General features: G+C 41.9%; 1 protein-coding gene across 7 annotated transcripts in view; it reads right to left on the minus strand.

Moving 5' to 3' along the window:
* Window positions 1-290: 290 nt before the first annotated feature.
* Window positions 291-14,627, minus strand: part of Aoah (acyloxyacyl hydrolase) — a 241,346-nt gene continuing 227,009 nt past the window's right edge. For 6 of the 7 annotated variants that reach the window (XM_087591334.1, XM_087591331.1, XM_087591335.1 and 3 more), the window contains 2 exons: window positions 12,322-12,398; window positions 291-2,671 (listed from right to left, as the gene is read on the minus strand). In XM_087591334.1, coding sequence (XP_087447460.1) covers window positions 2,543-2,671; window positions 12,322-12,398 — 206 coding nt within the window. In that variant the 3' untranslated portion in view covers window positions 291-2,542. The remainder of the gene's footprint in view (window positions 2,672-12,321; window positions 12,399-14,627) is intronic. The other variant, NM_001191940.2, reaches the window with a different exon arrangement.

The raw sequence follows: 14,627 nt of genomic DNA on the forward strand, positions 1-14,627 counted from the left end.
TCCACTGGTGCTCTTACTAGGATATTCATTGCTATCTATGAGGTCAGAGTCCAGGGTCAATCCATGTATAGTCTTTAGGTATTGGCTTAGTCCCTGGAAGCTCTGGTTGCTTGGCATTGTTGTACATATGGGGTCTCGAGCCCCTTCAAGATCTTCCAGTTCTTTCTCTGATTCCTTCAACGGGGGTCCTATTCTCAGTTCGGTGGTTTGCTGCTGGCATTTGCCTCTGTATTTGCTGTATTCTGGCTGGAATCACGAACTCTTGATAGTGACACAATTATGCCCACACCAACCTTAGAACTTTGTCTTTATTGAGACAATACTGGGGTACAGATAGTTTATTTAGGAAGCAGGACAAGAGAATCAGGGTTGTAAGGGTGGGACAGCATTGCTATAAGAATGTGTTTAGGCCATTGCTGTGAGTAAAGGGGGCTAATACAGGGAAGTCCACAGACTGTCCACTAACAAAGGAGACTTGTGCATGATTTCACTAGTCCTCATTGCCCACTGTGGGGTTAACTGTCTCATACCTCTGAGCTTCCCTGAGGAAAGGGGGACCTGGGCATACAGAGACTGAACACTAAACCTGTGGCATGTTCAGAAATGACTGAGGAAAGTGAGACACAGGTAAGAAAGTGTTTGCTAGACTTGATCAGAGTTCCTGTACATATATTGACCTCAACCTGTACTAGAATCTTCTCTCCATCTCTGTGAGCAATTGATTCCAGGACTTGCTAGGACACCAGGTTCTGAGGACATTCAAGTTCCTTGTGGAAAGGTGGTATATAATATTTGTATACAACCTATATAATTTTATGTACATTAAATCATCTCTAGAATATCTATTGTGAAGTAAGTTTTTCACTACTATAACAAATACCCAAGATAATCAGCTTAAAAAGAAAGGTTTGCTATAGTTTTATAAGGTTTAGCTCATGGCTCACCCTTTTGCTTTGGGCTCATGGTAGTACATCCCAGGGGAAGCATTTAAGGAATATCCATCTCATGGTTGGGTACAAATGAGAAGAAGAAGAAGGAACTGGGTCTGACAAGACCTTTTGAGGGAGGCCATGCCGCTAATGACTCATACTTTCACTAGCCCTAATCTTCTGTTTCTGTGTCTCTCAGGAGCACTAAACTGCAAACTAAGCCTATAATACATGGCCTTTGTGAGGCTTTCAAGATCAAATCAACAGCACTTGGAATACCTAATCTAATGTGAGTGCTGTGCAAAGAGTTCTTAGATTGCATTGTTAGGAAATAAGCAGCTGTTTTTATTTTAAATGACTTTGATCTGTAGTTGAAATGAGACCAAAGTTGTTGAAGCTATAAACATCGTGGATTGACTACTACAAAGAGACAGTGAGCCTTTAGTAGCTACTTCCTAAGGAAATTTGGTGTAGGTATGCTACTGTGATAACAATCTTGAACATTTACACATTTACATAACTTTGCCTATACAGATTTATGTAGCTGAAAAAGATTCCCTAAAACTATCAATAGACCAACCCATCTCTGGGGAACTATCTGGCCATTAATGTATGATGAGGGGATTGGAGATTCTGTCTCCATTGTGTTCCCACTGATGAGTCCACAAGACTCCAGTGGATGATTTCAAATTCATGATTGTGAGCCCTGGTTAAACTCAGTGGGTTTCAAAACAAATATAACAGGCTTGAATATGGGGAAAGAAATTGTAGGGAGGAGGGGAGTTAAATGGAATATGAGAGAATTAGGAGAGGATGGGGGATGAGAGCTACCGGATGTGATATATATATATCAAAAATATTTTAATAAGAAACTGTCAATAATATCAATAATATGGAAGACATTTTATTTTCTGTAGAAAATGATACAAAATCATTATCATTACTAAAGGAAGACAGATTATGCAGCTAAAAGATAGAATGCAAGAAAAGTTTGTAAAGAAAAGTATCTTAATTTTGGTAGAGCTCCTCTATGTGTGTGTCTGTGTGTGTGTATGTGTGTGTGTGTGTGTGTGTGTGTGTGTGTGTGTTTGTGTTTGTACACTTGATAAAGCCCTTAGTATACTGGCTGCTGGGATTACTGGAAAGTGTTCTACTTTTAAGGAGGGTCTATGGAACCTGGATTGTTCCTACCTACCTATAGCCAGCCTGCAGCTGTACTAGAAGAAGTCTCAACTTCCTGGGCCACCTTCAAGTAAGCAATTGAGAGAGGCTCAATCTGTAGTGCAGACCCTGGTAAGCCCCTAAACACCCTGGGGTGCTTTACTATTCTAGAAGCTTCTTCTGGAACAATAGAATGCTGAAGGGCACAGATATTGCCATGCTTGGAAAGATCCCCAAAACATGTTCTTAAAGGGTGTTTCAGAGTTGAGCAGAGGAAAATTGCTGTGGGAAGCATGGGCATCAGTCTGCCATTAAGGTCTGTCTCCAACTGAGAGGAAAGTGGTTTGTAGAGAAGTCACCAAAGGAGGTCTTCCATGCCTGTGGCATATTAGCCCCAGGAATGGGCAGGTGGGAGGGTTTCTTTCTCCCAGTGATGCTCTTTCTGGGGACACTCAGTGTCCTCCTTGGTCTCCAAACACCTCTTCAATCTGAGAATTGAATGGATTCTCCTTCCCCAGGACATGAGGCCATTGGAGCTGTATCTTCTTCCAGACACGATTTGCTAGCAGAAGTGAAGCCACCTATAAGAGAGCCAGAGAGAGGAGATACTTAATGATAAGGGACAACCAGTGGGCGTGGGATGCTGCTCAGTGGGCAGAGGGCTTGCCTAACACAGAGAAGCTCAAGCTTTCTCTAAGCACCACACGGCAGATCATTGAGGCACATGCCTAATTCTGCCACTCAAGATATAGCAGCAGGAGGCTCAGAAGCTCAAGTTCATCCTTGAGCTACATGATATGTTTCTGGTCAGCTTGGAAATACAGGAGACTTTGTCAAACAACAACATAACAATGAAATTGACCAGCACAATTTAGCAATTCTTCATTTCTAAAACCTTGTATCATATCAATGTTAATATTATCTGGGAGAAACAATTTAAAAGAGAAAGAGTTTCTTTTGCCCATGGGCTACAGATATATCATGGTAGAGGGAAGCTGTCCACTTCATGGCAACAGGAAACAAAGAGGAGACTGGCTGAGGTCAGTGACAAGATGTTTTAAAAAGTCAGGGACTTCATTGCTTCATCCAAGTTCCATCTCCCAAGGTTTATTTCTTCTCTCACAAAAGCACCATCATCTGGAGAGCCTAGAATTTAACACTAGAGTCTGGGGGCATTTCATGTTTAAAGCTCAGCATCTTCCATGGTGGGAAGACCTGAGGACCATTCCTGAGATCCCTGCTTCCATCTGTGTTTCAATTCCTTCCCCTGTGGTGGGTGGGACCTATTACCTTGTCCTAATCATATGGTGGTGATGAACAGATGTCGCTTCAGTGACTGTGTCTCCTAAAATAGAACTTGGTCCTGCTACTCTGGTACTGTGAGCTGATGTTAGCCCCCAGCTGAGGTCCAGCAACTCTCTCGGTCCAACTTCAACTCTGTCAACTCGGGTGAATATGATGCTGTTTCCTCCAGTTTTGTCTCTGGATGATCTCAGAGCCTGGGTAACACATCTTGACTGTAGTTTGTGACATCCTAAGGGCAGGACTAGGTCGGGTTATGACTATCAAAAACTGCATATCGGTTTAAGTTCCTACATTTGTGACTTATAAACATAGAATAAGTACATGTTCTAAAAAACCCACTCCTGCACTCCAGAGACAGCTAACAAGTCCTTCTGGTGGCCTAAGGCCTGGATGCTAATGACTAGAGGAGGCCTTCTCTGGAGAGCTCCTGGCTAGCCTGGGAGCCAGACAAGTGGAATGACCCACACCTGGAGGGCTGTGAGGGAGAAGCACAATCCAAAAGGGAGGAAATACCAACTTTGCATGGAAGGGAAAAGACAGGCCCTCTTGGCAGAAGCTGAACTTTTAAGGGTAGGTTCTGGATGTTTCTTGGGGAAGCTGTGCACCTGGCAGAGGCTAAGGTATATACAGATGACCCATAGCCCATGGGAAGGACAATGATGTGGTCCGGAAGCTACAGGTTCCCAGAAGATGAGGGTGGACAGAGAGACTGAAAAAGACACTGGCCGTGCATTGCTTGGCTGGAATCTAAGCAGGATGAGCATGGTTTCTCCTGCCAAATGCCACTTTTTTTTGGCTTTTGTAGCTTTATGCTAGGTTTGCTTTGTCCCTAGTGGTAGCAGGAGCTAGTCTTGGTTGTCCAGTTCTCTGTCATCCCCTATGCATTGGATGAGGATGCTTTTTCTCGGCAAATGATGTAGTTAGCAAATGGGCCTGGCTGGTCCTTGGGCCAAATGGTTGTATCTCAACAGCAGTGCTGAAAATGACAGAAGTGATTGCTGAGGGCCTGAGAGGGGAGCATACTGTGGGAGGGAGGCATACTGCCCTCATGGCAGTTCACCATGCCACTTGACAGCACTCTGTAATGTTGGGTAGATTTTTGACACTCTGGGGCCAAAGTTCACTGTAAGTAGAATGGAATCAATGACCAAAAGCTCTTTCTAGGTCTAAACTATGCATAAAATGTTAGTAATTGTTAGAAAAAAATCAAAGCTGATTGAGTCATTGCATTAATCAGCTCTAGAGGCTTTATGAAGTGCCAGAGCCTTCTGAAGTGGATGTAAAATGTTTCCATGCAATCAGACTTTTACTTTCAGGTATTATGGTTCAAACTCAATACCACCTTGTGCATGCCAAATACTATAATCATGTGCTCACCCCAGCCACTTATCCAATCAAGCATGTGATCACTTTGTTTCTTATTGACTTTCTAGTAAGCATACATACTGGGGTTCCTCATGAAATTTCATACACATGTTTCATTACACCTCACATATTCATCCTATCCCTCTCCCTTCTCCCCTCCTTCTGGTCTCTTCTCCCAGAAAAGATGCCCTTCTTTTGCATATGAATAAGAATGTGAGGTCTGTCTCCTTTTTTCCTTTCCATATTCTTTCTTGTCTCCCCACCACCCTCCAATTAGGGTCTATCCTTTTCCATATAGCCCTTTTTCTATTTTCATCATAGACATATATAGTTAAATCTAAATTATGCAAATCCTGTTCACATATATTTCCCCTAACATGATGGTCTACAGTCACATCCACTTTTCGATGGATGATGTGATGTCATTCTTCTTTATGGTTGAACAAAACCCCATTGAGGACAATAACACATCTTCTTCATGTGTTCTTTTGTGGCATCTAGGTCACCTCCATATATTGGCCATTGTGAGTAAGGCTGCGGTAAACATGAATGTGAAAGTCTCTGTGGTGTGCTAACTCAGAATCCTTCAGGAATACTCCAAGAATTGTACAGCTGGATCACAGGGTAGCTTTAGATCTGTGAGGAACCTCCATATTGATGTCCTCACTGGCTGTACTAGTTTATGTTCCCATAAATACACAACCTTGTTCATATCCATGCAACATATTACACAAAACATATACATGAACCAAATGCACACAGCACACACATTTCAGTCTACTGACAGAACACACACTTTCTACTTTGTACTTAAAAGCAGGAGCAAGGCTTAGGATGACTACCCGGCTGGCTGTGATGTTCTCTCATGCAATATGTAGGCTATCTTTAAGGACAGGGGCCTGGTCTTCTGGCTTCCTTTCCTGGCACTCCTCAGGAAAGGCCACTGCTTCCAGGTCTGTGGAAAGTTGCTGGTGTGGGTTGTTTTGAAAACTTTCAACCTGACACACTTAAATTGTCTTTTTAATGATTATGTGGAAACAAGGCTTTTGTGGGCATTTATTTCCCTGACATTAATAAGAGAAGAGATAGGGGAGAAGGAAGGAAGAAGAAAGTGAGAATGAATGAGCTCAGATTTGAGCTTGTGGTGACTGGTTTGAAAGCAACTAATTGGCTGTCACTCTAACAGAGATGAATGTATTTAGGAGCATGCACTGCTGAAATACTGTGTCTATTATGAGACTGGCATGTCAATATGCTAGAGAATTGTGAGGAAATGATCTACTATATTCATTCATTAATTCGTTCATTCACTCATTTGATTCTCATGCTACTCCTCTATTCATTGTCTGTTACCACTCCCATGATGCACCACCACACAGGGAGATACATAGGTATCTTTCACTTCCTTTATTTCAAGCCAGTTGTTTCTTAAGCATAGTGTGAGTCTTTTGTTTGTCTGTATTAATTGTTTAAAATATTAATCCAATATCTTGTCATTCCAGGACAAAAAATTAGCAAACAGAAAAAGAGAATAAAAACTTTTTGTAATTAGAATGGAGAAATCTTTTCCTAGCATTGGGTATAGATTTTTTAGGTTACACACACACACACACACACACACACACACACACACACACACACACGCACACACACACCACATGCATACAAAGGCATGCTCATCTATATAGCATTTTAAAATGTTTTTCCTAAAGTGTAATGCACAACCTACAATGTTAATTCTTTTTGGCGACAGTCCCTAGAATGTGACAGAGGCACAGACTTGGGATATTGTCCTTATACTTACTTGTCTTTCCATTATCATCACATTTCCACGTTGGGCTATATCATTGTAAATGCAGATTTATGTCACTGTCTTTACCCAATGCACACACCGTACTCCATCAGGCTGCATTTCTTTTACAGATCAAACTTCATTACAAATTTTCCTAGTATTTGAGAGATTCCTTTTCTGACAATATTCACATCTCAGTGCAGGAGGGTACATAGGCTGTTGGCTCAGTCACTGAAACACTGAACACATTCATGGAACTAAATTCTGTCCAATAGAAGACAAGGGAGTGGGTTCTATTATCTGGGTTCTCTGGATTAAGTCCATGTCTTTTCTTTCATGAACCTTTTAGAGTCTACTTCCTTGCTCATATGTTGTAGTTACTTTTCTTGCTTTTGTGACAAAGTATCTGGTAACAACTTCTGGCTGCTAGGCTTCTGCTTGGTCCATGTTTCAGAGGATTTCAGTCCATCATAGCAAGGAAGGATGGTAACTACTGGGACCATTTCATCTGTATTAGTAGGGGCTTGTGACACAACCTCTTCACATTGTGGTGGGTAAAATCCCAGGTCAATCCAGGGAACAGAGCACTCAAGCCTAGAACCAGAGATAGATGTAGCTTTCAAAGTGACCTACTCCTAAGTGACTTATTTCTGCCAGCTAGAGACAGTCTAAAAGGTTGTCCAGCCTCCCCAAACAACAGTGCTACCCAAGAACAACCTTTCTCACACGTGAGCCTGTGGAAGGCACTTCATATTCAAGTCATAACAGATGCACATGAACATCTGCAATTTAGAGCACAGTGAAGCCAGAAGTGGTTTCTGAATTCAAGTTAGCTTCCTGCAGTAGAACATGATTTTTGATTTAATTATTTGATGATCTGGAATTATGTCAAGGATCCTATTGGTCTGTGGTCATTGCTTGGAATTTGAGAGGACTGGGAAAAATTGACATCAATCCCAGGAGATACTGGCATTGGGTTTCTTCAAGAACATCTCACTGATAAAGAACTTACTCTGCTTTCTTCTTTGCTTGCTGAGTTTGGTGTTAAAAACAGAAAATACTGTTAGCTCAAAGGTTGGCAAGGAAATCTTACTTCCTCTATTTATTCCCTCCCAGGAGAAACTTTTCAAAGTGAGTTTTCCCTTTCCCCAAGATTTAGATGAGTGGTTCTCAAACTTCCTAACTCTGTGACCCTTTAATATATTTCCTCATGTGGTAGTGACCCTCAACCATAAAATTATTTCTGTTTAATACTTCACAACTATAATATTACTAGTGTTATGAATTATAATGTAAATGTCTATGTTTTCTTATGGTCTTAGGTAACTCCTATAAAATGGTTGTTGGACCTTAAGGGTTGGTGACTCACAGGATGAGAAACACTGATTTAGATTTCACAGGGCAATATGCATATGAGGTTGTCCTTTTCTTTTACAATAAGAACACCTTATACATTTATTAGGAAGGACAAAGCTTTAGGACAAGAGTCCTAAAAGTATGTCTTTCAACGTAAGTCTTTCTGAAAGAACACATTCTCTGAGCTTACACACACACAACCCACAGGATGAACTATGGAAGAACAGAAGATGCACAGTGTTACATCTTCCCATCTTACCCTAGACAATTCTGGTTCATGCTATTCCCAAGAAACACTGCTTCTGAGGCTTGCTGTGCACATGCACTGAATGTGTAGTTTTAGGAGCCCAGTAGTGGTGGCTTTGATTGGATTTCATTATCAGCTCAGCAAATGAGCCCATTTCAGCCAGGAGATTTTGAATAAAGTATTAAGAATGTTAGACTTCACAAAAACCCTCATGCTTTCTTGACAACGATGGCATTAGACTCAAGTCATGAGCAGTGAAGACACCATTTCACTGCCTCCTTGCCTCTGTGATATTGCAAGGTCTTGACTATACGTACAGAGGCCAGTCATCTGCCTCATGGGCACTACTGTATGTTTATGGCTGTTTGTGTACCTGGCTCCTACTCCAAGGTAAAGCGGGAGCTCCTGCTTGCTGTCATTCAGAAGCCCAAATGTTGGTTAAACCATGATATCCCCAGATCCACTGAAAATTCTTTGTTCTTCCCTAAAATTCTCTTAGAAGATTCTACAAAGCAGGAGGACTTACCCCTCTATTGTCTTGTGTGAGTTTTCAGTGGAATGTCTCTTTTAGTTTTTACTCTCAACCACTTATCACACAGGGTGAGGATGGTAATGGTAGGGAGGAGGTGAACTTGTAGCCTACCTAGAGCTTTCAAATTCCTCCTCACACAGATGACAATCCTCAAACAAAGCCATGCTTCATGGGCCAACTGAATTGCTGTTGACAGAAGCACTTCCTCAGGAGGTGCTTGACCCCTCCTCCCCCAAGCAAATGCATCTGTTTACCTCCCAAAGTTGACTAAGAAACACCGGGAGGACAGAATACCAGCAGCAACCTTGACTGGAGATATTCGGAAGCCTCCAGCTCTTCTCTGACCTATTTTTTCTGTTGTTGTTGTCTTTTTTTTTTTTTTTTTGTAGTGAAATAACCATAGCGGTAAATACTAAGCAAAAATAACTGTCTGTAATATTTTTAAAAGAGCGAATACAATTGAGAGCAGGACTATATAGAGTTCTTTGAAAACTTAAAATGTTTTGATGCCTTTGAAGTTGAACTGTGGCTAAATTTAATGTAGGCTTTACCGGACCAAAAGTGAAAATCTGTCCTGGTTGTATTTTCTCTGAAGTGAAAGCACTCAGAGCTCTGTAGCGAAGTCAGTGGCCAAAACCCTCTGCTGGAGGAGGCCATTGCTCTCTTCCTCAACCTCCTCAACTTGCCCCCAAACCCAGTCTCTTGGATCTGGCCATGTGTGGACACAACTGATTTAAAATCTACAAACTGAAAACTGAAACACTTCCATTTAAGAAGGAACTTAACTTACAGCTTCAGACTCTGTGGTAAATGGATGATGGTTGTTTGTGCAAAACAGTAAATTAGATACATGGTGGTTGCTGGTTTGCCAACAGGACCAGGTGACTGCTTGGGAAATTAGTTCACTAGCCAAGGCTATTCTCCTTCCTGCCTCCATCCTCCAGCCGCAGTCTCTGCGCAATTGCCATGTGCGGCCTCCTTAAGGCTTCCCAGGGATTTTTGTCTCATGAGCTTATAAAGTTGAGGCAAATGGAGACCTGGAGGCTGCTCAGCTTTTTAAACTCACCCATTGGTTCTGTGTTTTGTGTCTCTGGCAGTGGACGTGTACTGGGTTGAAGAGAAATGAAGGTCTTAATTTATGGAAACTGCCTTGCTTTTAATAAAATATTTTCTCTTTTCCTCAGTTGGATAGAGACTATCTCTGGACATACACAACTGTGTTTGTGTATCCTGCTCATGTCTCACGGGTCTCATACTTCTTTAACATGGTTGATCTGTAGACAGTCAGATGTTGCCTGTGAGTTTAAAAAGGAGGCTCTGAGTAAATGCCAGGATGGGCTGGAGGAGGTTGTTTTGCAGGGTGGCATAGGTAAGGTTTTCAGGGCTTGAGGCATGAAAGGTGTTGAGGAGGACCTAGGAGAAACTAGGTCTGGTGAATGCTTGTGGCTCTTTCAATACCTTCTGATTCTTGTCATCTGAATTTGAGCCCAGCCATGTTTTAAGTGACTCTTCAGATGTAACTTCAAAAACTCTCAAGCAGATGCCTCACAAGGCTGAGCTATGTGGGGTCCAGGTCATGAATCTAAGTCTTGGGTCTTTGTAACATATTTTCTCTGCTTATTTTTATTTTATTTTAATTTATTTTTTTTTTTAGTTTTTTCCAGTTCCCTCCATCAAAGCACTGCCCAAATTGCCACTGCAGATATAGTTGTAGCTATGGACATAGATATAGATGTAGATATGATGAGGGCATCCAATTCAGGACTTCATCTTCTCTAGGCTGAACTATAGTCATATCCTACTATGATAACCTTCTAGAAATATGTCTGATTTCTGGCTTGTAAGCTCCCACTGGCTTCATTCCTAGTCATGCAGGCTTCCTAGCATCTGCTTTGAATGCCTTTTTCTTTCCTCTCCATCTTGCTCCCATTCTTTCTGTGCAAGAGACCCCTCTCCAGCATCCTCTGCTTTCTCTTATCCTCATTGTTTGTGCTTTTCCTATGCTCATAACACTTCCTGCAGCTATTTTCTGCCTCCTCCATTTTCTTTGCTCTTCAGTGACTTAGTTCTGTTATCTCATTCTCTAGAAATCCTTTCCTAACGTCATCTTCTGCCATCTTCTTGTCTTATCCTTCATGAAAGAATTCTTGTTTACACACTTGGAGACAGTTACCACATTATATTTAATTATCCATTTCTTCATCTCTCTCCTGCTGTATGCTATAATTTTAAACAACAAAAGTGGTTTTCTTTTCATTTTGGAGGTCTTACAGTGCTTGCCAGTTGGGTAGGTACTCAACACATACTATTGTATGGAAAGTTGCCAGTCTAAACTTTTCAGTTCAACATATGTGATCAGGAGAAGGGTTTGAGCATGGTAAGCCACTGATGTCCACTTTAGACGATGTCTTTGCTGCCATTCATCCATTAGGCAGCACTGCCCCCTCTTTTACTTTTTCCTTTTGAGGTAATTTTTCACCATGCCCATGAACAGTTGCTGAAGCCAGGTCTGGGTCAGATTCTTAAGGGCATGTCGGTCTCTTCCTGTACTCAGCCAGGGGTTAGGGGCCTTGTCATTGCCATAGCACACTGGGTCAGAATACCTATGGTTACAGAGGACTGCCTGAGGCAAACGACCATCCCTCCCTGTGGATAACCTGCTTTCAGGATTTTCAAATGGCAAAAGAACTCCCCCATGCTTTCTTCTCTTTTTAAAATAGAAATGTCACAAGCAAGTCAAGTATATGGGACAGATAAAAGTGGCTCTTCTATGGCTAAAGGCAGGATAATGGGAGGGGAGTGGGACAAGCATTGCTGAGTCCTAGACCTGAGCTCCCATGTGTTGTACAGAAGCCAGAGCACAGCCACTTCATATGTCCTACTTGGAATCTGAGAGGAGGAAAAGCTTTTAGAGCAGGACCTTGCTAAAGGCACTGTTCTCTCGCACTATTCTTTTAGAGACATCCATACAATTTCCACACATCTCACTTTCAGGAATCCTTGCAATTATTACTATTTTAAATATAATACATTTTATTATTTTTTAAAACTTTATACACGTATATAATGTATTTTGATCATATCTTGAAATCATTATTTTTTCCAGGTATTGACTTTTTTAAATTGAAGGTATGGGTGATGGCTCATTTCGAATTGGCCACTAGAGAACGCACAGCAGGTTTTGTAGGTCTCCTGGGACAGTTTCTCAGGACTGCCCTGCACAGATTCTATCAACAGTAGAAACCACATCAAAATTTCTGGCAAATTTTCTTTTATTTTACTTTCTTTCTAATTTTCACATTATTTTATTGAATTTCTGTTACTAATATGTGTAGACTATCTAAAAGTTCTTCAGGGAGCTAAATAGGACTAAAAAACAATACGGGGCTGGAGAGATGGCTCAGTGGTTAAGAGCACTGACTGCTCTTCCAGAAGTCCTGAGTTCAATTCCCAGCAACCACATGGTGGCTTACAACCATCTGTAATGGTATCTGATCTCCTCTCGTGGTGTGTCTGAAGACAGTGACAGTATACCCACATACTTGAAATAAATAAATAAATCTTTATGAATGCATACATATATTTTAGAAAACCAAGCAGATAGGCTCAGTGACCACTATGTGGTGATACTTACCTCATTGGGATGGAATCCGTCTACAGGTTCAATAAGCTGCCATGGCTGACCACCTCTTTTCTGCCAGTCCTCTATTACTGAAAGACACATAATTGGAGGATTACTGGTGAATGTCATCACACCAAGGACAAGGAGCTCATGTGATGTCGGTGTCCCCTGCTTTTTTCTTTAATTCTTGTGTGTGTTTTGCCTGTCTGCATATCTATGTACTTGGTGACAGTGGAGACTAGAACTGGGTATAAGATCCTTGGGTTACAAATGGTAGTGAGCTACCATGTGGGTTCTGGGAATTGAACTCTAGTCTTCTGGAAGAGCAGCTAGTGCTCTTAATCACCAAGACATCTCTCTAGCACTTCCAGTCCTTGTTTTATCTCATCACAGTTTTCTCTGAGCTGTGCCTTGGGCTGGGAGATTTCAGAACAGTAATGATCTATCCATTGCGTGATTTTTTTCTAAGTCGGAAAGGGCCTGTGTGAATGTGCTGGGTAAATGTGGCTCATGCGGCAGGGAGGGCAGAGGAAATCAAGTGAGCAGTAATATGAGCAATGACAATTTAGGTCCGTCTGATTTTTTCCTCATCTGTGGCACAGGCCATTTTCAGAAGTGAGGATGACATTTTGCTAACATCCCCTTTCACGTGCTGCCATTTGCAGACACTGCCTACGTGTGTCAAGCAATCATCTCAAACAATCACACAGCATGTCAGAAATATAATTGCATAAAATTATCTCAATGTTGCATTTAGAAAGAGCATGGCTACAGAGGAAATATTATGAGCCCCAAAGTGATGAAAAGTAATAAAACTGTCCATCAACAGGGATAACACACTACACATGTCAGTTCCTCCAAGGCAGCTGTGCAATTAATTCTATGTTGTAATATCACAAAGCTAGTAAAAATTCCTTATGAAAATTGCAGTCCCTAGAGAGCCTTCAGGCAGAACCATCAGAGACTTTTGCTCCTGGCACAACACCTTACTTTCCTGGTGTTCATAGAAGCCAGCAGTGTAGCTACAATTCCAATTGTTCTTTTCACTTCTTTCTCCAAGTCTCCCCAACTTCAAAGGTTGTGCCAAAGGACTGTGCTACTCCCTTCTCCTCCCAGGGAAAGATGGAGACACTGGTGAACTCGCAGGCATGAGACTGAATCAATCCTCTGTCATTTTTCTAATTACTGCAGAGATGCCATCCTTTCTTACTGCTCAACCCTTGTCCCTGAGGTGACAAATAATGATTCTCTTCTCAGAGTTCAGGGGGATATGTCATGCTGATGGTCCCCTAGCTTATTCCTGGGCAGTGTGGCTCTTTTTCTTTTTGTATATTTTAAGGTGGCCCTCACACTTCCTAGATATCCAAGAATGGCCTTGAACTCCTGATTCTCCCATCCCTATATCCCAAGTACTAGCCACATGCCTAGCTCCTTGGAATCTATTATAGTGTGCTCCTGGGTTTCACTGGTAGTTGGTAGAAGAAGCTGTTGCTGGCAAGTAGCATTTGCATTTCTTGTAAGATATAAGAGGACTTGTCTGCTATGCTGTATTCCTCATATAGAAACCCAAATCAATTTATGCTGATAGAGAAGGGTCCTGTTTTTGAGGAATGGTATGGATTTTTCTTTCAATGGAGAGTTAAGAGCTGCACTAATAAGCAAGCCATACTCAATTTTATGAAGGAGAAGGCTCAGTTGGTTCTTCTAAAATAAATTGCACCCCTCAACCATTTGTTTCTTGCCTTTCAGTGGCCCAGAAAGCTGGCCTGCCTCTGTTTCCAGTTGCCTGTTTGGGGAGCACAAACTTGGAATGAGACTTTCTGTTTTAGGTTCAATTTTCCTACTCTAAATTCCCCTCTGCACATCAGGCTGAGGCTCCTGTGGGTTCCTGGTCATCCTTCCTGGCTGCAGGGCTGCATCTGCACACTCAGGAATGCTTCTAGCCCAGTCCCACTCTGCCTGCTCATCTGCTGTGCAATCTGCCCATGCTTGTCTTAGCCTCTTTGCTTTCTTCTTGTCCAGCAGGGAATAAGCCAGTTTTCTTCCCTTTTCTGGGACTTGCTTTTCAATTTTTGAGCATTATGTTGATTGTCTATCAAACCCAACTCCGGCCTGAGTATCCAACAAGTTACTTGCAATGAAAAAGCCAGGAATTTGAAGTTTCTGTAAATGCAGAGCTGAGGTCACACCTAAAGACTTTTGAGTGCTCCTTATACTTCTATGGTGTCTCTCCATCTCCTTTCTTCTTGCACTGCCATAGAGATTTACAAGGATGGGGTGGGGCAGGGATTCTACCTAGTACAGACTTCAGCCTCTAG

Source organism: Rattus norvegicus, chromosome 17 (genome assembly GCF_021556685.1).
Source record: "Rattus norvegicus strain SHRSP/BbbUtx chromosome 17, alternate assembly SHRSP_T2T, whole genome shotgun sequence".
Classification (NCBI taxonomy): domain Eukaryota; kingdom Metazoa; phylum Chordata; class Mammalia; order Rodentia; family Muridae; genus Rattus; species Rattus norvegicus.